The sequence below is a fragment of the Phyllobates terribilis genome, unplaced genomic scaffold (assembly GCF_046119375.1).
Source record: "Phyllobates terribilis strain yellow unplaced genomic scaffold, ASM4611937v1 Scaffold_5__5_contigs__length_657084704, whole genome shotgun sequence".
NCBI lineage: Eukaryota > Metazoa > Chordata > Amphibia > Anura > Dendrobatidae > Phyllobates > Phyllobates terribilis.
The window spans coordinates 612403155-612425004 of record NW_027362765.1 but is presented as its reverse complement, the minus strand read 5'-3'; the positions used below and the strand labels follow the sequence as shown (position 1 = coordinate 612425004).

The 21850-nt window shown below is 39.9% G+C and overlaps 1 protein-coding gene across 4 annotated transcripts in view; it reads right to left on the bottom strand.

Moving 5' to 3' along the window:
• Window positions 1-20455, bottom strand: part of PLAU (plasminogen activator, urokinase) — an 81924-nt gene extending 61469 nt beyond the window's left edge. Inside the window, exons 1-12 of one of the 4 annotated variants that reach the window (XM_073686083.1) lie at window positions 20317-20455; window positions 19417-19497; window positions 19261-19336; window positions 18410-18514; window positions 16506-16680; window positions 15844-15947; window positions 15325-15520; window positions 14169-14320; window positions 13315-13455; window positions 12872-13020; window positions 11249-11413; window positions 4422-5382 (exon numbers count right to left, since the gene is read on the bottom strand). In XM_073686083.1, the coding sequence (XP_073542184.1) occupies window positions 5344-5382; window positions 11249-11413; window positions 12872-13020; window positions 13315-13455; window positions 14169-14320; window positions 15325-15520; window positions 15844-15947; window positions 16506-16680; window positions 18410-18514; window positions 19261-19336; window positions 19417-19473 (1359 nt within the window). In that variant the 5' untranslated portion in view covers window positions 19474-19497; window positions 20317-20455 and the 3' untranslated portion in view covers window positions 4422-5343. Of the gene's footprint in view, window positions 1-4421; window positions 5383-11248; window positions 11414-12871; window positions 13021-13314; window positions 13456-14168; window positions 14321-15324; window positions 15521-15843; window positions 15948-16505; window positions 16681-18409; window positions 18515-19260; window positions 19337-19416; window positions 19498-20316 lie in introns of those variants that run through there. The other 3 variants (XM_073686085.1, XM_073686082.1, XM_073686084.1) reach the window with 3 other exon arrangements.
• Between the last annotated feature and the right edge of the window lie 1395 nt (window positions 20456-21850).

Sequence of the window (21850 nt, the reverse complement as noted above, 5' to 3'; positions counted from 1 at the left end):
TTGGAGTTCCAGGTATCGAGGGTCATTGATTCACGCTTTAATCGCCGGTCCCTTCAGTACTTGGTTCATTGGAAGGGGTATGGTCCTGAGGAGAGGATGTGGGTTCCTGCGTCGGATATTAACGCAGACCGATTAGTTCGGGCCTTCCACACGACTCACCCGGATAAACCTGGCCCTGAGGGTCCGGAGGCCCCTCGTAGAAGGGGGGGTACTGTCACGGGTGTGTTGCCACGAAGATCGTCACGAGTACACAGCCTGACTTCTCGCAGCTGACTTGTTGGTGCTTTGTGTTTTCTCGGCAGTGAAGGAGTTAATTCTCTCTCTCTCTGGGCTAGCTGAGGTCCAGCCTCGCCCAGCTGCAATCAATGCTTCGTTAGTGAGACTCCTTTATATTCCTGCTGGTCTGTTTGTGAGGTGTCGGTGAAAGCTTTTCATTCAGACTTACAGAGCGGATCGTGGTGTTTGGAGTTGCTGAGATAAGTGTATTTGAAAGTGTTATTTCCCTTTCCTCGCTTTATCATTTATCTCCTTTCCCGTTGGTGTTCCCTCTGTTGTAGTTTTGTTGAAGTTGTATGCAAGGTGGTTTTGGTTTTTCCCTTGTACTGTCTCGTTCGTCTAAATACTGTGTGTGGGCATATTATCGCTGGTTCCCAATTGTTGTGATCGGGGTCCTTCTCAGGACTAGATTACTGTGGTGCAGGGATCCTCAGGAGGTAGGGGTTACGCTGGCGGCCTGGACCTCTGTACCTTTAACAGTACCTCCAGGATGAGGGATTAGTCAGGGCCCCAGCTTAGGGTCAGCTTAGGCCCCCTACCTCCAGTATTCTGTGACAGTGTGACAACTGCTGCATAAAGCACGGTTGCTGTGTGCTCACTTCCGCATCATCAACTTGCATCGCTACAGAGGTCTTTCGGCCTACCGGTTAACCGGTTGATATGTGATGTGCCAACATGATGGAATTCCACTCTGCACATGTGGCAGCAGCGATGAGCCCTGGTGCAGTTTCTCATTTTGTATAGCCTGGGCCAACGCAGGACGAACATGGTGAAATCACGCTTGCAAAGTTGGCAAAGATGAAGGACCTCTGCACCCTTCTGCACAGTTTTGAAATGGCTACTAAGATGGTTAGTACTGGCAATGTCATCATCAGAATCACTATTCCTTTCATGTACATGCTGGAACACACTTTGAATAGTCTGCGGGAGGAGGTGGTGGTCCAAGAGGAAGAGGAGAAAGCAGAGGAGGATGAGAAAGGGACAAGCAGGTGCCAAGGTAGGGCAGATTACAGTGATCTAGGAGGGCTCATGGTACTAGATAAACTGTTAGTGAAGTCGCAGGAGCCAAGGAACAAATGGAGGAGGACGAGGAAGAAGAGGTGATGGGTGCGCAACAGTCAGGAGATAAAGAGGATAATGATCTCCTCTCTGTTATCTGTGGTTGAAGGAAGAGGACAGAGGAAGCAAGATTGAGTGTTACCCCTCCACCAACACACCATGGACTTGGACCTTATGGAAGCACCCAACACCTGAGCACCTTTTTGCTGCACTATCTACAACATTGTTAGGATTAGAAATAGTGTTGACTACTGGGTTTCCACTCTGTTAGATCCATGGTACAAGAGTAAATTTTGCCAGATGCTTCCTTCCCTGAAAAGGGACACACGCATGCTGGAGTATCGAAACACGCTTGTAGACAATCTTAAGAGTGGTTTTCCCCAAGACAGCAGTGAGACACACAGTGCGCATCGCAGATTTAGACTTCCAACCCTGGGAACGTTGATGCAAAAACATTAGCAGCAGCAGTGTAAGTAGCAGAAGCAATTTCTGTGAGTCGTTTCAAACATTTTTTAGACCAGCCTGTGCACCAGCAGAACAGAGTACAAGTCTAACACGTAGTGAATGACTGGAGAGGATGGTGCAAGAGTGTCTCAAACACAATATCAATGCCATCAGGGCGGGGTTGGACCCTTTTGTATTTTGGTCTTCAAAAATGGAAGAGTGGCCTGCGCTAGCCTGTCACGTCTTGGAGGTTTTGTCATGTCCGGCAGTCAGCATTCTCTCAGAACGCGTCTTCAGCGCTGCTGGTTGTGTCTTGATGGATAGGCAGATCCGGCTGTCCCCTGAAAGTGTAGACCACCTAACTTTCATCAAGATAAACGAATCATGGATCTCCAATGACTTTTCCTCCCCATTCGTAAACTTGGCAGACTAGGCGATCATGTAGTTTTTAGTGTGCTGCATTGATTTTGCGTTATTGCAGTCTGTGACACCTTAGCCGTGGCTTCTGTGCCTGCTGTTGCTACTGCTGCTCATGTTACTACCAATTTTTTGAAATGTGGAGACTCCAAGTTGGGGCTCCATCTGGTGGATTGCCTATAGTGAAACGGGTGTCAGAGGCCCATTATACTATTTCTACTCTGGGGAAATTGATGCCACTTTAGTGGTGTCTGCCCCTAATTTTTTGAAATGTGGAGACTCCAAGTTGGGTGTCCATCTGGGGGGTTGCTTGTAGTGGAAGAGGTGTCAGAGCCCCACCATACTATTTCTACTCTGGGGAAATTGATGCCACTTTAGTCGTGTCTGCCCAAATTTTTGGAAATGTTTTCACTCCAAGTTTGGTCTCCTTCATGTGTCTAGCCTGTAGCAATAGGGCTGCCAGACTGGCAGGCCTGCACTTACTTTCAGTCAACTACCTGTGTTACTACTTTTACATTTTTCTAGCAATAGTACACAAATCTGATATTGTGCCACTTGAGTGTGGCTGAGCAGAAAAGCAGTTTGAGCTATTGCATGAGGTATCGGGGCTCCCAGCACAGCAGGCCTACACTGACCCCTCACCCACCTTGTTTTAATTTGAAGTTAAATTCAAAGCTGTAAATGCTGGCCCAGACCCTGAAACCTCATGCATGGTCCATGGCTGACTGCTGCTGTACCATTATAAAATTTTGACTGTGAGTCAATTGATGCCACTTTTCCTGGTGACTAGTGAGCTTGTACACAGAGATGTGGGCCATATTCTGGCTCAACACCAAATGGGATTATTTCCCACTAGTGGCAACATGACACAGATCTAGAGACATGCTACCGATTCACTTAAGACTAAAAAAGACATAATTATCAAACCAGCTGATAGGGGTGGAACCATCATTATCGTGGACCATTCACTGTACATGAGTGAAATTTCATGCCAGCTCTCAGGCACCACAACCTATAAAAAAAACACCCACAACCCCACATCCTCAGTCACACTCAAAATTAAACAGATAATGGATAAACATTATCTCTGAACACCATCCACAAGAAAACAGCCACTTTTCTCACAAACTTACATCCCGTCACTCCGATGTTCTACACCCTACCCAAAATTCACTAGTTCTTTGCCAACTTCCCCCCCGGCCAACCCATTATAGCCTCTACAGACTCCATACTTTCGCCCTTATCGATATTCCTCCAAAAAATCACCTCGTTGGTCAAAAACTCTTGCTCCTTTATTCTGGACACAGGTCATTTCCTTAATATCATTAAGCATTTAACAGACATCACACCTGACAGCCTACTGGTAACCTTAAATGTTAATAGCCTATACACTTCAATCAGACATAACCTAGGCTTACGAGCAGTCCAAAATATGCTGGGGACCTTGGACCTTACGCAGAATTCCAAAGAGTTCTGTCTCGAACTTACATCATTGGTATTACACAACAATTTTTTTCTATTTGGTGACCAGTTCTATTTACAAATCTGTGGGACCGCTATGGGTTACAAAGTTGCGCCAGCTTATGCTGACTGCTATATGGACTAATTTGAACAGGAGTTCATATATACCAACGACTTGTTCAAGAAATACACTAAATGTTGGATTATATAGACGATGTATTCTATGGAAAGGCACATCAGAATCCCTATTTACCTTTCTCCACTACCTTAACTCCTACAGTTCACAATTAATTGTAACACACAAAGATTTCATATTTAGACACATTGGTACAGAAAGACAACACAGTCACACTTACCACGGACCTATATACCAAGCCGACTGATTCCAAAAGTCTCTTACATTAGCCTAGTTGCCACCAAAGATCCTCCAATAATAGCTTGCCACGTTCCCAGTTTCACCACGTCTCACGTATAGTGTCAAACAAAAAACTACTGCCCACCTGCCTGGATGAAATGTCCCAGAAATTTACAGACCGGAACTAACCGACACAGGTCCTTACATGAGAATGTACATTGTCACTAGAATAATTTTGTGAAAATCAAAATTTGTGAAATTTGTCTCCAAAATGTTGCCCACGACTGTATACATAAGTATAGATTCTACACATTTTTTGGACTGCCTATGAAATGATTTTTTTTTCTACAAATAATAATAGCAGAAATATAGTAATACGTAAATTAAAAAAGTACCATCATAAAGTGTATTATGAGATACATAAGAGCAAAATATTTTTATACATGGATAAAAAAATCATTGCTGGAGTTTACAAGATAAAAAACAGAGTCCATATACCCTACAAGTAATGAATGTGACAAAGCACATTACCAAGGATTAGATTCATGCGTGATATAATAATAGAAATTAGTAGAATAGAATACGGGGTGTCCCTAAAGTCTGGACATATAGGCAAAAGTACATATTTTCAAGAAATTAAATGTATTAACATTTTACTGAATTGGAATATTAAATAATATGATTTCCATTATTTGCGATGCAAAGGTTGATGCGCTTTGCAAAATTCTATTACCATTAAAGTTATAATTAATGAGAATTCCTATGTGTCTAGACTTTAGAGACACCCTATATAAGTGTGAAAAGCTTTAAAATACATAAAATTCTTTTGTGTAGAACAATTCATTTACATGAAATTCATGCGACTGAAAGAACAAAAAAAAACCTGAAAGATTAAATTCTCCAACTGTGATAGCTTAATAATGATAATGTGCTTAAAAGGGGATAAAGAGTCCTAAACAGTGTAAAAACAATAAATTGCGAAAAGGAAATACACAATTCAAATAAAGGTAAGTGAAATAAAATAAGAGATGTAAGCTATCTAATGAGGGTAGATGCAAAGGTACATAACTGCCATAAATAATAAATGTCAAAAGTGAGTATAAGGAGATCGTATATGTTGCATGATAGTTGCCAAGAGACCAAATAATACAGGAACCATAGAAACCTGTTTAAACAAGGGTTCAAATAAGTCATTGCTTTCAACAGGAGAACATCCTCCCAATGTTCTATCCAATAAAGAGTCCAAATCTTCCTCCATTAATAAATCCCCCTGCTTGCAGAATACATATTGCTACCAGGACCAAGTCTCACTGAAGTCCTCAATGTACCTACTATGCCCGACGCAATCCGGCCTCTGCTTCCAAAGAGTCCTACAAAGATGGAATCAGATTCAGACATTGAAAACATTATAAAAAGGCAATTCACCCTTATACCTAAAAATAAATTGACAATTAAAGGAAAGAGACAAACTTATTAGTTAATGCCCTTCGAGTGGACCATATCCACATTTATTAGCCATGTGGCCACAGATTGAGAAAATATCTTCCTCCAATCTCTTCCTCTTTTGTTAATCTGGGCCCGATCGGCACCTATTACTTCCAGTTGTCTACAGTAACATCGAAGTATGGGTTTAAAATATCTGGGTATGAATTTGATCTGAGATGCATCCTTAATATCCAGCTTATTTGTGATGTCTCTGACACGTTCATCTGTCCTTATCTTCAATTTCCTAGATAAGTCTCAAATAGATCAAAATCAAAGGTCAGTTGCATAGTAAACTGAGAAAAACAAAGTCCAGCATGCTGAAGGTCTGCTAAAAAGTCCTTATTTATTAACAAATCAAATATAAAAAGGATGTGTGATCCATATCTAAGTGCAATATTAAAAATAGAATTAGCAAATACAAAGCGACGCGTTTCGATCTTAGTCCTTGCAGTATCTTGCTGCTATGTTACAAAAAAAGAAGAAATCTTTACGTGACATCACATCCTGTCTACTATTTAAATCATTCTCTTCACTAAACACTGATGCAAACAATTGTTATCAATCAAGGATAAATTTGCATCTATCTTCCCAGGATAAGTGTACCACAATTGAGATTTGTATAGAGCATATTCTCATAGGGATGCATTTGGATATGGTTCACACATCCTTTTTATATTCTACTTGTTAATAAATATGAACTTTTTAGAAGATCTTCAGCATGCTGGACTTTGATTTCCTGCAGCGCCGCGGGAGTCTGTTCAATTGAATACGTATTCAGGATAGGTGAGCTGACGAATCCTCTTTCTTTTTGCATAGTAAACTGCTCCCTCTGTTTTGCAAGTAATGTGGTATGCGATTATCAGCTCCTTTTTTTTCCCTTTTACTGGAAAGGTAAAGGCCTCTCTCTATATTGGGAGAAGCAACTCAATCACCAGAGGAAAAAAAAAAAAAAACGTACATAGGATCATTTGATCCAAGGACATTCTCTATCATGGCCCCATAAAAGTAGCTATGCTGAAGTGTACTCAAAAAGCTGTCAATCAATGGCAAAGGTGGGGTCCGACATAGTGGATCACTGAGAGGACTAGAAGACTACAGCAGAAAGAACAGCGATTTTATCAAAGTACACAAGAAGCCTATTAAGTGACTATAAATTGAAATCAGGGTCTCTGTGCTTTATTTTTTCCTCAGACTGTGAAACATTAACATTGCCACAGATTATAGTTAAATATAAAGTTATATTATTGTATGTAGGCTTAAAATATCTCATTATTGCATTGCTATAAAGGGGCGAAGCAGTCAGGTTGGAAAGAGAATCTGTTGTTAAAGGGGTTCTCCAGTAAATTAATCAATTCTGTCATGAGGAGAGTATTGAATACAAAAAAAGTATCCTATTCTTCCTTTTTATCTACCACTGCTACCATTCTGTTGGTCCCTGCCAGTCTCGGTTTACCTTCTGGAGTGATGACATGCCTTCTATGTATATGTGATAGCCAATCACTTGCCTGGCGCTGCATGTAAGGCACGTGACTGCTGTAGCAAGTATTAGACTACAGTGATCATGTATACACATCATCGCTACAGGAAGATAGCATAGGCCGGACGGACTGACCGGAGCAGGGACGCTGAAGCCATTGGGTGAATGTAGGTTACTTGTTTATTACATATCATTTTATATTCATTGCAGATTTACTTAAAATATGGGAAAATAAGTGACAATGATCAAGAACAAAGAAACATGTAAGCTGGCAAAAAATAATTTATTACAAATAAATTAAATAATATAAATAATAATTACAATTTAATCAGTACAAGTAAATAATGTTTAAAACAATAATTAATCATGTTCAAGGGTCCAGCCCATTAAAATATTAAGGTTTCTGATACTCAAATTGAGGGAAGCATAAAATAGGGACAGAGACCCTGATTTCATTCCTGGGTCACTTAATTGGCACTTTGCTGTAGTTTTGATAACATTTCTGTTTTATCTGCTGCAGTGCTGCTAGGCCTCTCAGTTACAAGCTCTTTCTAACCCAACCCACTCCATTGACAGACAGCTTTGTGCCTACACTGTGTAGAAGAAGAGAGCTGCCCATCGGAGGGGGTGGGGATAGGCAAAGCTCATAAATATTGCAGCCTTCATAGCATGATCTTTTCACTGAGAAGACTAGCAGAGCTGCAGCGAATAAACTATGTTTTACCAGATCTACAGCACAAAGCACTGAACATGGGTTTCTAGCCATACTTTAAGCTGCTCGTAGATGTAGCAGATTAAACCTAGTGAGATTCCCTGTAAGTGAAGAAGGCCCAGAATAGACTTTCAAAAGTTCTAACATTTTGGCCACCTTCTTGCCATTTTGTCAGGCAGAATTATTTCATTAAAAATAAATAAAATATCAACAGCATTGCTAAGCATAGAATACATTCTAAGGCAATTGAGGTTAAGCTGGATTGTGGTGTGTTGATTAGCCACAAGAGGTCACCTGAGACCAAGCTTTAGCCTTGAACATATAATGGATATATTAGCAACAAGAAATCAAACAAACTGAAATGAATGTTAATCTGTGTTTAAGAGGACCTAAATATTTAGATTTTTCATATTCTCAATATATTCATAAATATGAAATTGTTATCTAAGAATTATTACATTTGCTTTACTGTAGGCATAGGCATTTGGCTTAAAAGTCATTGGAACAAAAGTGTTTGAATATCCTTAGAATATGACAGTATGTGCCTGTACTATATCTTTCCATAAAAAAAATCCAGCTACTGAGCTAAACATTAACCATACCATTTACATAAATGTTATTTTACGTCCACAAAGTAAATGTACAATATTATAAGTTACATAATGGAAAGATAAATAGTAAAAAATAAATTACTGGTTCCAAAACTCCATAAGATGTGATTCAGTAAACATTGTACATCTCTTAATGAGAATATATATATATATATATATATATATATATATATATATACAGTGTATATATTGCTGTTCAAGGCCATAAACCCACTACACAAGAGATAATCTGTCAGTCTGCCAAAACTTACTTCTGGAGAGAAAACTTAACCTGGCATAGGATTATACAGTTATATGAAAAAGTTTGGGCACCCCTATTAATCTTAAGCTTAATGTTTTATAAAAATTGGTGTTTTTGCAACAGCTATTTCAGTTTGATATATGTAATAACTGTTGGACACAGTAATGTTTCTGCCTTGAAATGAGGTTTATTGTACTAACAGAAAATGTGCAATCTGCATTCAAACAAAATTTGACAGGTGCATAAGTATGGGCACCCTTATCATTTTCTTGTTTTAAATACTCCTACCTGCTTTTTACTGACTTACTAAAGCACTTTTTTTGGTTTTGTAACCTTATTGAGCTTTGAACTTCATAGCCAGGTGTATGCAATCATGAGAAAAGCTACTTAAAGTGGCCACTTGCAAGTTGTTCTCCTGTTTGAATCTCCTCTGAAGAGTGGCATCTTGGGCTCCTCAAAACAACTGTCAAATGATCTGAAAACAAAGATTATTCAACATAGTTGTTCAGGGGAAGGATACAAAAAGCTGACTCAGAGATTTAACCTGTCAGTTTCCACTGTGAGGAACATAGTAAGGAAATGGAAGAACACAGGGACAGTTCTTGTTAAGGCTAGAAGTGGCAGGCCAAGAAAAACATCATAAAGGCAGAGAAGAAGAATGATGAGATCAGTCAAGAACAATCCTCAGACCACCTCCAGAGAGCTGCAGCATCAACTTGCTGCAGATGGTGTCATTGTGCATCGGTCAACTATACAACGCACTTTGCACAAGGAGAAGCTGTATGGGAGAGTGATGCAAAAGAAGCCGTTTCTGCAAGCACGCCACAAACAGAGTCGGCTGAGGTATGCAAAAGCACATTTGGAGAAGCCAATTTCTTTTTGGAAGAAGGTCCTGTGGACTGATGAAACCAAGATTGAGTTGTTTGGTCATACAAAAAGGCGTTATGCATGGTGGCAAAAAAACAGCATTCCAAGAAAAACACTTGCTACCCACAGTAAAATTTGGTGGAGGTTCCATCATGCTTTGGGGCTGTGTGGCCAATGCCGGCTCCGGGAATCTTGTTAAAGTTGAGGGACGCATGGATTCCACTCAGTATCAGCAGATTCTTGACAATAATGTTCAAGAATCAGTGACAAAGTTGAAGTTACGCAGGGGATGGATCTTTCAGCAAGACAATGATCCAAAACACCGCTCCAAATCTACTCAGGCATTCATGCAGAGGAACAATTACAATGTTCTGGAATGGCCATCCCAGTCCCCAGACCTGAATATCATTGAACATCTGTGGGATCATTTGAAGAGGGCTGTCCATGCTCGGCGACCATCAAACTTAACTGAACTGGAATTGTTTTGTAAAGAGGAATGGTCAAAAATACCTTCATCCAGGATCCAGGAAATCATTAAAAGCTACAGGAAGCGACTAGAGGCTGTTAATTTTGCAAAAGGAGGATCTACTAAATATTAATGTCACTTTTCTGGTGAGGTGCCCATACTTATGCACCTGTCAAATTATGTTTGAATGCAGATTGCACATTTTCTGTTAGTACAATAAACCTCATTTCAAGGCAGAAACATTACTGTGTGCAACAGTTATTACATATATCAAACTGAAATAGCTGTTGCAAAAACACCAATTTTTATAAAACATTAAGCTTAAGATTAATAGGGGTGCCCAAACTTTTTCATATAACTGTATATACTATGGGGGACTCATACTGTGGGGACATCATACTGTGGGGACATCGTACTGTGTATGTGGAATCTTATTGTGTGTAGGGGAATGTAATGTGGGGACATCATACTGTGTGTGTGGGAATGTACTCTAAGGACCTCATACTGTGTGAGAAGGAATGGACTATGGGGACATCGTACTGTATATGGGGCAATGTATTGTGAGGACATCATACTGTATACGGGGGAATGCACTGTTCGGACGTAATATTGTGGGGGAGGATAAACTATGAGAACATAATACTATATGTGGGGGAATGTACTGTGAGGACATCATGCTGTGATTGTGGGAATGTACTGCTTTATGCTACTGGCCATGAAAGCCGTACGATACTGTGTGGGAACACTAAGGGGCTTAACTAGGAGCAATATTTTTGAGCGGGCACATATAAAGACTAGTCAAGGTTACAGAAGTGGCTTAATAAGTCTTCTTTCAACCTTGAAAGTGTGAAACTATGATTAACAACTTAGACATTAGCAAGATAGCAGTTTAATAGCACAAAGCTAACTGCTTAAAGCACTCAGGTGGAAATGCACTAATCCTTCATGATGGGATAAACTGATATGTTACTACTTTACAAAGGCTTGCACAGTTTTTAATGGCAAATGTACCAAAAAGGCTCAACTTTGTTTGCTTCTCTACATTCCAAGTTAAAGGGACCGATAATCAGATTACTGATTACTTGTGGTTTGGGCAGCATGAATTGATCACTTTCAGTATAGACAGGGATATTTCACTCTGAATCCCTGTGGCTTTTCAGAGTAACATACTTTGAAGAGTCAGCCAGCTTCTCCCCGCCCTGATCCTTTTAACTGACAGGTCTTTCTCTATGCAGATACATAGAGAGAAACATATATTGCCACAATTGAACAGCCTGTGTCTAAATTATGCTGTCCACAGTTATGGCAGCAGGAATCTGATGACAGTTTCCCTTTTATAAAGCTGGCTGATTACTTAGGAATAGTATTACTTCTCACATTGTTTGCTTCAGCCATGGTGTCCTGTATCCACTGTATGTAGTTTGTGATGCGAGTGTACACGCCAGGCTTGTTCCTCTTGGCACAATTATCCCCCCAGCTTATAATACCATATAACACCATTTTTCCATTGTGCTGACAGATTAGAGGACCACCAGAGTCTCCCTGCAAAAAAACAAGATAATAAAACATTAGAAACATGGGACGGCATTGGGTCATTTTTAAATAGCATATACTGTATTTCTCTAAGTATATATGTATTTATGCAAATCCATGCCTAGTTACTAGAAAATTTCTCCATGATAATGTATACCAAGCAATCAGAGAAAAATTAAAGTTGTTCACATTAACAAAGTCAGTCCTCCAAATGAATGAACCGAATAAAGATAATCCTCACACTAAGCGTACATTTATAGTAAATGTCATATATAAAGGGCAAAGAAGGGGAAGGATAAGAGTGTGAACAACAAAATATAACTTTTATTGTAGTTTATGTAAAATATGCACATAAATCATATAAGCCCAGTTACAAAGTGCAACTTAGAAAACTTTTGTACAATACGAAGTTGCATGTAGAAATCTGGTTACTTTTGGAGCTTTCATGATAGTTTCTGGCATCTATGTCAATGCCAAAGTCAGCGTAGTTGAGTAGGAGGCAGGGTGGGCATGGCAAACCTGCCAATTAACTTCATCAAAAGTGACAGTGTTTCTTACACAAGAAATTTTACTCTACATCTTCACTAGAGTAACATTTCTAGGGAGGAGCACAGAGATGAATGCCACTGAGAAGATGCACCAAATTAGTGTCATGCGCCTCTTATTTCTGCACACCCCATTAAGACTGGTGTACAAATATATAATAAAAATAGTTATACTGTAGATTTTACTTATTGCATGTTAAATAAAACAGTTTTATTGAATGAGGGGGCTTCAGTGCAACCCTGGCGTGACAAAGGGCTCAGTGCACAGTTCTGCCTTCTCAGTTACCATCTTTCGTCCCTGCCCTCATGGTGATTGATAGCGCTCTCATTGGATTGCCCAATATAAATCCACACTGACAATGTGCGGGGGACAAGAGCGCACACAGTATCAGTATGTGCAGGTGCGTTCTCATGCCTCCCCTGTGTATAGCAGCTGTTTGCTGCACACAAGATCACAATGCAATATGCAGATATTGTCCTTGGTGGGATTTGAACCGCAGACCCCAGCAATGCTGGGCTACAGTGCTAACCACTGAGCCACCATGCTAACCTGAAAATAAATAACTGCAAGTTGTGGAAAGTAGATCAAAATGTAGAATAAAAGGTAATGTGAAACCCCTTTAAACACTAAATGATTTATGTGCATTTTTTAAATAAACTACAATAAAATGTATAATTTATTAGTCATTCCCTCATCCTTCCGCACCTCTTGCCCTGCTGTACACTATATAGCAATCAGTCTGACTCAAGTGGCTGAACTGTTTAGCTGCAAGAATAATGGCTACTGTGCTGACAGTAGTAAGGAGGAAAGCAGCTCTACAGGGGACACACCATGCCATTCCCCACCACAGCTCGCAAATGTTTAAATAAGGATATAGAACTTCCATTAATTAGGAATACATAATATTAATCATGGCAGTACCTTGCAAGCATCCACCTTCCACTCAGGGTCTCCAGCACAAAACATGTTGTTGTTGATGAGCTTCCCATAGTAATCAGGTAATTGGCAAATATCTTGTGATATGAGCTGAACTGATGTGGACTTCAGATTTTCAGAAAATCTACTGCTCTCTGCAGAAAAGAAGTAGATTATCAAACCTATTGCCAATGTCCATAGGAGGACTCCGTTCACATTACTCTCCAGAGCAAAGGAGCCTCTGTGTAATAACCATACTTGGGATTTGATCTCTCAGCAATATTCTACTATATTATTGATTCATTTTTTGGCTAGTTTATGAATAAAATAAAGAAAGAAAAAGCCTTCACTTTCCTGCTGGTGATAACTGGTTTACAGTTAAAACAGAATTATTATAGGTACATGCTCTCAGGTAGAGGAATGGAGGCAGAAAACCTAAGTTCACTAACCAAAAGTCTCTTTTCCAAAGCCAGCAATCTCACAATGTGTCCCATCTTTCAATTTCAGGTCAGCCGATGGCAGGCAAACAGTTTGCACATAGTCAGTCGTAGAAGCACATTGTCCGGACTCTGAACGAATCTTCAGCAATGCTGGAAAAAAAATTTTTTTTAACATTAATGTGGAAATGAAATGGATCTGCATACTGTTATATTAAAGGGTTGTTCTAATGTTCCCTGCTTACAAGCACACCACTCTCCTGCCTCCTGGCTTCCTTGTTGCCCTGGCCGATGCACTCCTGAAGATTGACAGCTCTGACCAGTTGCAGGGACGCACTGGTGTCCCAAACTGAGATTTTCTTAGCTTTTCCTCTGCATCATTGAAGTAGTGCAGGGGCACTGAAGCTGGCAGGATACAGACATCTGGTCAGCTTCAGAGCGCTGGGCTCTGAAAAGCATAGAGTCTGCAAGCACTCCTAACGCAGACTCGCCTGTAACCTACGCAATGAACTGTAGAAGCCTCTGTCACTCCAGCTCTATTCCCAGCCCAGCGTCGCCTCCTCCTGGCAGACACACAGATTAGAGTCTGTCAGTCGAGCAGGATGAGGTGGCTCTTGGGAGGGAATAGAGCTGTAGTGACAGAGGCTTCAGATCTACCATCCCTCTTCATCCTCATTTGCATATCAATTCAAAAGCTGATTTCTTTGTAATGGAGGAAAGGACTGGCTAGTAAAGATTTTGCTGGACTTGTCTTTGAGAGAGCTACATGTACATATAAATAGTTTGGGGGGGGGGGAGAAATCCTGCTGACAGATTCCCTTTAAGAATTTGTAACAACACATTTAAGTCACTATTGTAAAGCTTACCAATATCATTGTTCAATGCGCCTGTTTTATCACTGTAGTCCGAATGACGGATTATTTTCTCCACCAAAAATCTTTGCTCTCTATACTCATTTTCTTCGTAAAGATGAGATTTTCCTAGATTAATTGTATAGTCCTTTGGCTCAGGAAACTCACTGGATTAAAAACAAAATAGACAAAGCAGGTTATAATTGAAGCTGTCAAATACATTTTTACAGAAAAGATAGAAGTAGAAGAAGCTAAGTATCATCATGGGCAAAATCTACATTGTCACATAAAGGTATAATACATAAATCTGACCACAGAAAGAAACAGGACTATGCAGCAGTTAGACATCTGTCTTCTGTGGACCTTTTCTGTGAAGGTCTCATGTTGATCTACTTTATAAGAACAAGCCAATAGTATTGTTAGTAAGTTATATGTATTTTATAATTATTACTGGTCCTGAAGATGGTGGTAATCAGCTTCAGTGCTCTACATTCCGCTGGTGTATATAGATGGCTGGTATTGTGAAGTCCACAGTAATCGGATACCCGGCTTCTCATTAAATGTTCCCCCACAAGCACAAGTCTTATAAGGCTTTGGATGTAGCTTCATAAAATCTAGATGTGGGAAGTCCTGGTCATCAAAAACTCTCACTATCTCTCACCACACACAGAAAATTCATTTTATCAAACAGGAATCTGGGGTAAAACTGTTAAATTGTAAAAAAAATTTGCTAAACTAGTAGTATTTTTTTAGCCAGCTCCGATATCTTTTTTAGAAAGTGTGCACAGATTGAAGGAAGGGGTGTTAAGTGTGGGCTGAAAAAAATCATTTTAATTCATTGAAGTATATATTTGACGCTGGTGCTAAAAGATGTACCAAATGCATTAGGAGAAGCTTGCCTCTTAATGATTTCGGCACACCTTATGGCTCATTCCCATGTGTGCTATCTGTGATTTTCCTGGCTAGCACTCGTATCCAATATAGTCTATGGGGTAGTTCACCTGTCCAATTTTTAACTTGGACCGAGTGGTCTGCATAAAAGAACAGCGACTTGTTCATTATTGATCCGATTCTCGGATAAAAATTGCCAATGCAAGTCTATGAATCTGTGAAAAAAAAAATTATACAGCACACGGATAGTTTCAAGCATTTACATTCAATAGTCACCAACCTGTCTGGAAAGCAGTGGGCTGCAGTAAGAACCCAGCAGGGGTGAATAAGACTGGCACCACACACATAGCGCTGCTCGTTTCTGTTTCTTCTGACAATATAGTAAAGTGTAGCTAACCATGGCTGTGATTCCACAGGGCTGTTCATGCCACCCACGATTTTATACAATTTGTGCTGACGAAGGCCACAAGTGGGTTCTGCGTAATACACATAAAAGATAAGGTCATAATAAAATAAAAGATAAATCGCTTTAATGCCACCATTTTGTGCCAGAATTATTTGGTGCATCTTATGGCATATGTTATTACGTGTTAGATCATCCCTCTTTCCAGTGAAGCCATCACCCATTTACATGAAGTCAAGCCCCTTGCAGGAAAACAAAGTGTCTAAAACACATAATAAATGTTGTGCAAGGCATGAAAGACTTTTGCGCACATTTTACCATATATCTGGTGCATTTAGCATAGTAAATCTCCCTCACTATTCTTTATTATGCAATCTTGGTATTCTATACATTTACCTGTGTTTTTATTCTCTTCACATTTGGGGATCTTGCAAAACATTCTTGTAACGCCTGTTGGTCCGTTAAAATAGCACCATGGTTTTAATCCATTTTTTGGGTTCCTGGGAAAATAAAATTAATTTAATAATAATCTTTATTTATATAGCACCAACATATTCTGCAGCGCTTTACAATTCAGAGGTTCACACACAACAGTCATAAGTAACATAGCTAAAGATAATACAATAATTAAAGCAAAACTAATGATGAACCTGCTCGTAAGAGCTTACAATCTACAATGAGGTGGGGGGTGACACAAAGTGCAGGGGCCTATTCACAATAATCGTCCAGCCATCTTGAGGGGATGAGGGATAGATAAAGGCTGCATGAGCTCGTCACCAGCCGTATCTGTAGAGCTTTTGGGTGCGGTGGAGTCTTATGTTTGGAGAAATAAAGAATGGGCTATAAAAAGGACTTTGATTAGGGAACGTGATAGGCCGCCCTAAACAGGTGTGTTTTTAGAGAGCCCCTAAAACTGTGTAAGTTGTGATTCGTCCTAATTTCTTTGGGTAGAGCATTCCAAAGAATAGGTGCAGCTTTACAAGTAATGTAGTTAGTTATAGGTTCTCCAATGGTCTTATATTATAGCTCAGTTACTGATAAGCAGAACACTATATTACCTGCAGTAATTGTGCTTTCCAATCCCTAGCTTTAATGCATCCTTCATATAAGCATTTACATGGTGATTTCTCAGTAGTGGAGAATCCCAGTGCAGGCATTCATCATTGAATCTGTTTTTTGATGCGGTACCTCTGTACTCATAGCCTGAGCCATTGTAACACCTAGCAAACAAGTCTGTGCAAATAATTAAAAACGTTAAAATGGAAAAAATATATATATACATATACACACACACATTAAACCAATAATATGTTTATCCATGAAAAACATTTCCATCTCCGGCAGTGCCATAGGCCTCTGTTCCATTCTCAGGATCAGTGGGTATCCAAGCAGTCAGACCCCTATCATTATGTTATCATGGATAAAGAATAACTTGTATGCCCTTTAGCAGCAATAGACAATGCTAAAATTGTATATGTTATCCATGCTTCTATTACAATTCTAAAGTAGTATAAGAGCCAGTAGTCAAGGGATTCAGCTCCTCTCTTGTTGGGCAGGACAGTGGCTTCCGCTAGTGCCTTCTGGAAATGTCTTATACGCCAATCAATGGGCAACATCTGCATCAAGTTTCTATGTTCTCCATGTGTTTGAGCGAATTTTCCCAAATATTGTAAATTCCTCCAAAAGAAAGAAGAGTCTCTTTAGTTTTCTATTAAATGTGCCCTAGTTTTTGTGAGACATAAAATTAGATTTTGAGCCCTATCCGGGACAGGGAATTCTATGAGTTAGGGCTCATTCAGACATTAAATGATTTTTTTCGTACACTAAAAATTATCTGAGTTTCATCAGCATTTTTGATTAACGTGTAATCAGAGTTTGGTCAGTTTGTCTGCAATGAAAAAAAAAAAAACCCTGAGGGAGGTTTCTTAAGCTTCTTATACTAAACAGTTGTTCTATTTTTTCACAGACCCATAGACTTGCATTGGCGAGTTTGATCCAATCTTCGGATCAAAATTGAACATGCCTCTAGGATATTATGCAAACCACTTGGTCTAGAAAAATACCACGGACATGTGAACAGTCCCATAGACTATAATAGCTATGAGTTCTACTCGTGAAAAACACACATAGCAGTATTATGAAAAAATTTACGTGTGAATGAGCCCAAATTGAAACCTGAATACAACTATGCAAAGTATGGAAATATAGAAATAATGGCAGAAAGGGCTTTCCCTATTATTCTGTGATGCATCCATTTCTTTCCTTTGATCTAAGGCAAAAAAAAAACCTAAAAAAGATGATTCTTAAAAACTACTTGAAATAAGATCAAAACTAATTTGTAAATGGTTTTAGAAATTACACTGAAATGGAATCTCTCACCCGTTTTTCGCTATGTAATCTGAGAGCATTGTGATGTAGGGCTAGAGACCCTGGTTCCAGCGATGTGTCACTTACTAGGCCGCTTGCTGTCATTTTAATAGAATTACTGTTTATCTTCTACATATCTATCAGTTCTCTTAATGCTGAGCTCTGTACAACCACATCCACTCCACTGATTGGCAGCTTTCTGTGTATACTGTGCATGTGATTTTATGAAAACTGCACCAAGCACTCTAGTAAGTGACACATTGTTGGAATCAGGGTCTCTGCCATCACGCTGCTCTCAGATTAGATAGAAATAAAAACAGTGACCGATTCCCTTTAATGGGCAGAGGGTGATTTAAGCAAAAAGAACCTATACTAACCTCCCACAGCAGTGCCAATCCTCTTTGCTAGCATCAATATTTGGTGGGGTGAATCGCACGATCACTGCCGACAATCAACGACATCTGATTAGCTGGGCTGGAGTGGTGCTGATCCAGGAAATCAGTATATATATTTTTTTCTTAAACCCCCTAGGCCCTTAACAAATGCCTTGGAAAGGAAGAGCCAACTGCTTTGATTTAGAAGAAAAAGTAAATACCTTTTTCACAGTCTTTTCCACCATATCCTACAGGACAGATACATCTATACGATTTACGGTATATACCGTAGTGTAAACAAGTTCCTCCATGTAAGCAACTGCATTCTGTTTAGAGAGAAAGGAAATCAACAGGTCTGCAATCTATACTAAAATATTATACAGTCATTTATGGCTAACGATCCATTCAGACAAGCAGATTTCTGCCCATAACACTCATTGATCGACAATACAAGTCAGCGGGCACTCCTTTAGGTGCTCACACAGGCCAATCCAATCGGTAAAAAAAATATGTCAATTTATCCCCCAAAAAACTATGATTTTTATGCCAGCATAAACAATCTAATCAGCCAACAAATGGGCGCTTTGTTTGTCAGCAGGTTGGCGGCATGTTTGCTCAGGCCAATACTTGGGACCCTTACGAATCCTCATTCGCTGATTATTAGCCCATAACAATAGATGTTAAGTGCCACATCGATGAGTAAAATGTTGCCAATATGTGTTCGCATAGAGCAAATTAAAGAGTGTTGCCATTGTGCCAATGATGGTTGGTCTGGCCATGCAGCGTTAATAATTTCCCTATATCCTTTTTTTGGATAATACTATTTAAAATGCAATGTCTGACTTGCATAGTCATATTCCTTGTAGATTGTGAGCCCTCGCGGGCAGGGTCCTCGCTCCTCCTGTACCAGTCGCTGTCACATTGTGTTCAAGATTATTGTAACTGTTCTTGTATTATACTGCTTTTTCACATGTAAAGTGCCATGGAATAAATGGTGCTATAATAATAAATAATAATATTACAGTAATAAATATATATATGTATATATGACAGTATTGATTACTTCATGTACCATGATTAGTAGCTTGTATACTGTCTTTACATTTACCTTCATTGTCCTTTAGCTTTTTGTGGTGTTTATTTAAAATCTAAAAGAGAAAGTTGTATTACCAACTGTAGAACAGTATAACTCAATAATAATTTAATGGTCACGTGAGAAAAACGTTACCGATTCTAATCCAGTGATCAACACAGATGCAAGCGCTAAGAATAGGATGAGCTTCATCTTCTATCAAATGGACTCTGTCAACTACAAGGAGAGTCATACATTTAATATACATGGCTGGTTTAACAAAAAAAATATATAAAAAACTACTGATGTAGATATTTTACAAATTTCTATTTATAAAGAGAAAATGCATAATTTATAATTTTACAATTAAAATAACTGAAACATCATAGCAGAAAGCTACAGCAAGCTGTCTGAATGGCCTTCTGTGTCCAATGAGACCAGTGGCCAGAACGCAATGCAATATCACTGCAGAAAAGAACACCCCGGGGAGAACAGTTGATCGCAGGTACAATGTGAGTAGCAGCAATGCTTCTGTCCTATGAATCCATTAGAAGGCTGCAGCTTCCATAGTGTAAATCAGATGGAGAAAGCAGGCTGTTGTAACTTTACCTAGTCTGACATCCAGACAGACAATGTGAATGATCCAAGCTTTCCTCTTAGGCCAGGGCCCCGCTATCAGTATTGGGTCAGTATTTTTTCTCAGGAGTGGGAGCAAAAACCAGGTGAGGAACAATCAGAGAAAAGGTATAACAGAAACAAGTCACCAATTCTGCATTTATCACCCACTCCTGGTTTTGGCTCCCGCTCCTGAGAAAAAATACTGACCGAATACTGATAGTGGGACCGTGGCCTTAAGAAGCAATTCATGCTGACATAAGTGGTTTAGAGCATATATTATCCAAACTATGCTGCCTAATGATATAAACATCCTTGTTTTAGATTTCCTAATCCTAATAAGAAAGCTTTTTACTTCTGCCTCTTACTTAAACATGAGAAATAGATAGTTTAGTAAATTAAATTGCGAAATTGCCATTCAGTCTTTAGAATCACACTCACCACCACAGAACAGAGTTCCCCTTGAAGCTGCTGTGTTGTATCCCTCCTTGGAGCTAGTTGCGCTCTTGTCTGTCCTGCAGCAGGGAGGACTGTGCCTTTTAATGCTCAGCACTTCCCTCTGATTGGCTGGCACTGTGCCCCAGGCGTGGTATTGTGGCTGTATGCACTGCAGTCTCATCATCCTGTACATTAACTGTTTCCAAACAAGTAATGTTCCTGTGAGTCAAGTCTGGGGGATTTACACCAGTTTCACAGGAAAGAAACTGTTTAACCCTTTGTCTGCTTGAAAATAAAAACCCATTCTATAATTAAATTAGTCTGAATCCAGTATGTATAAAGATTATTAGATCTATTATAAATCTTTAGAAACTGGGAATGGTTCACCTAGATTAAAGGGGTTGTCCCCTACTAGGACAACCCCTGCTCAATCTGAATGTTTGCCGCCGTTAAAATAAAAACACTTATACTCAACTCCAGTGCTGGCTCCGTTCCAGTAATGTCAGCACTTGCGTTCCTGGGGCCAATGTAAGGTCGTCATTTCACATAAGCCCTGTGCCCATCAGTGCCTGCTTCACTGTCCCTGCCAAAAGCGGGGAGAGTGAAGCAGGCACTGATAGGGTGCAGGGCTCGTGTGATATAACAGTCTCACATGAGCCCCAGGAACACGAGTGCCGACACCTCTGGAACGGTGCTGTCACCAGAGATGAGTATAAGTATTTTTACTTTAATGGGGGCAAACATTCAGATTTGGAAGGGGACAACCCCTTTAATACAGCTTATGCGGGAGTTTCATGGTAACAATCATAGGCGGATTATAATGAGGGCAATCAGTGGAGCTCCTGTCACCTCTGCTATGTGCCAGTGCGATAACGTCACCACGCGTCTGCATGTATGCGCTGGCCAGACTGAACGGCAGCAAGGTGAGTATGTCTGTATGTTTTTGTGTTTTTTTTAAATAATATATGTATGGAATGTGGAGGCTCATAATGTATATAGTGTTAGGAATTGTGGTTCTGTGTTCCCACCTGGGAATGGAGCAGTTCCGGTTCTACGCTGCTCCGGTCGCAGAAGCTTCCATTGTCCTGACCTTGGAGGCAGAGCTACTACATGTGCACAGAGATGCTCCATAAGATTGGGACAATCGTGTTCTGGTGTTTTAGGATGTGTGATGACAATGGACGCCGTGTCTTTAACTGATTTCTCTGGTTGCCAGGCAACGCAGGACACTATTGTGTCTGGCACTATGCAGCGGTGGGAGGTTGTCCATTCTGCAGATCAAACTAGCAGGGAGTGGCTGTCTGGGGATGATTGGGAGGTATTCAACACCTAATCATTAGGCGGGCTATTTAATCCTGCTCCCTGCTCAGTCCTCTGCTGTTTATTGCAGTTCCTATATGCCCATGGTGGTGAGTGGTGCTAGCATTAGTGTTGCAATATTTTCAGGGGTTTTCTCATTTTCTCTTTTGGTTTCACTTCCTGGGGTTCTTGCAGAGGTACTCACCTGACTCTTTAAAAAAATAAATAAATAAATAAT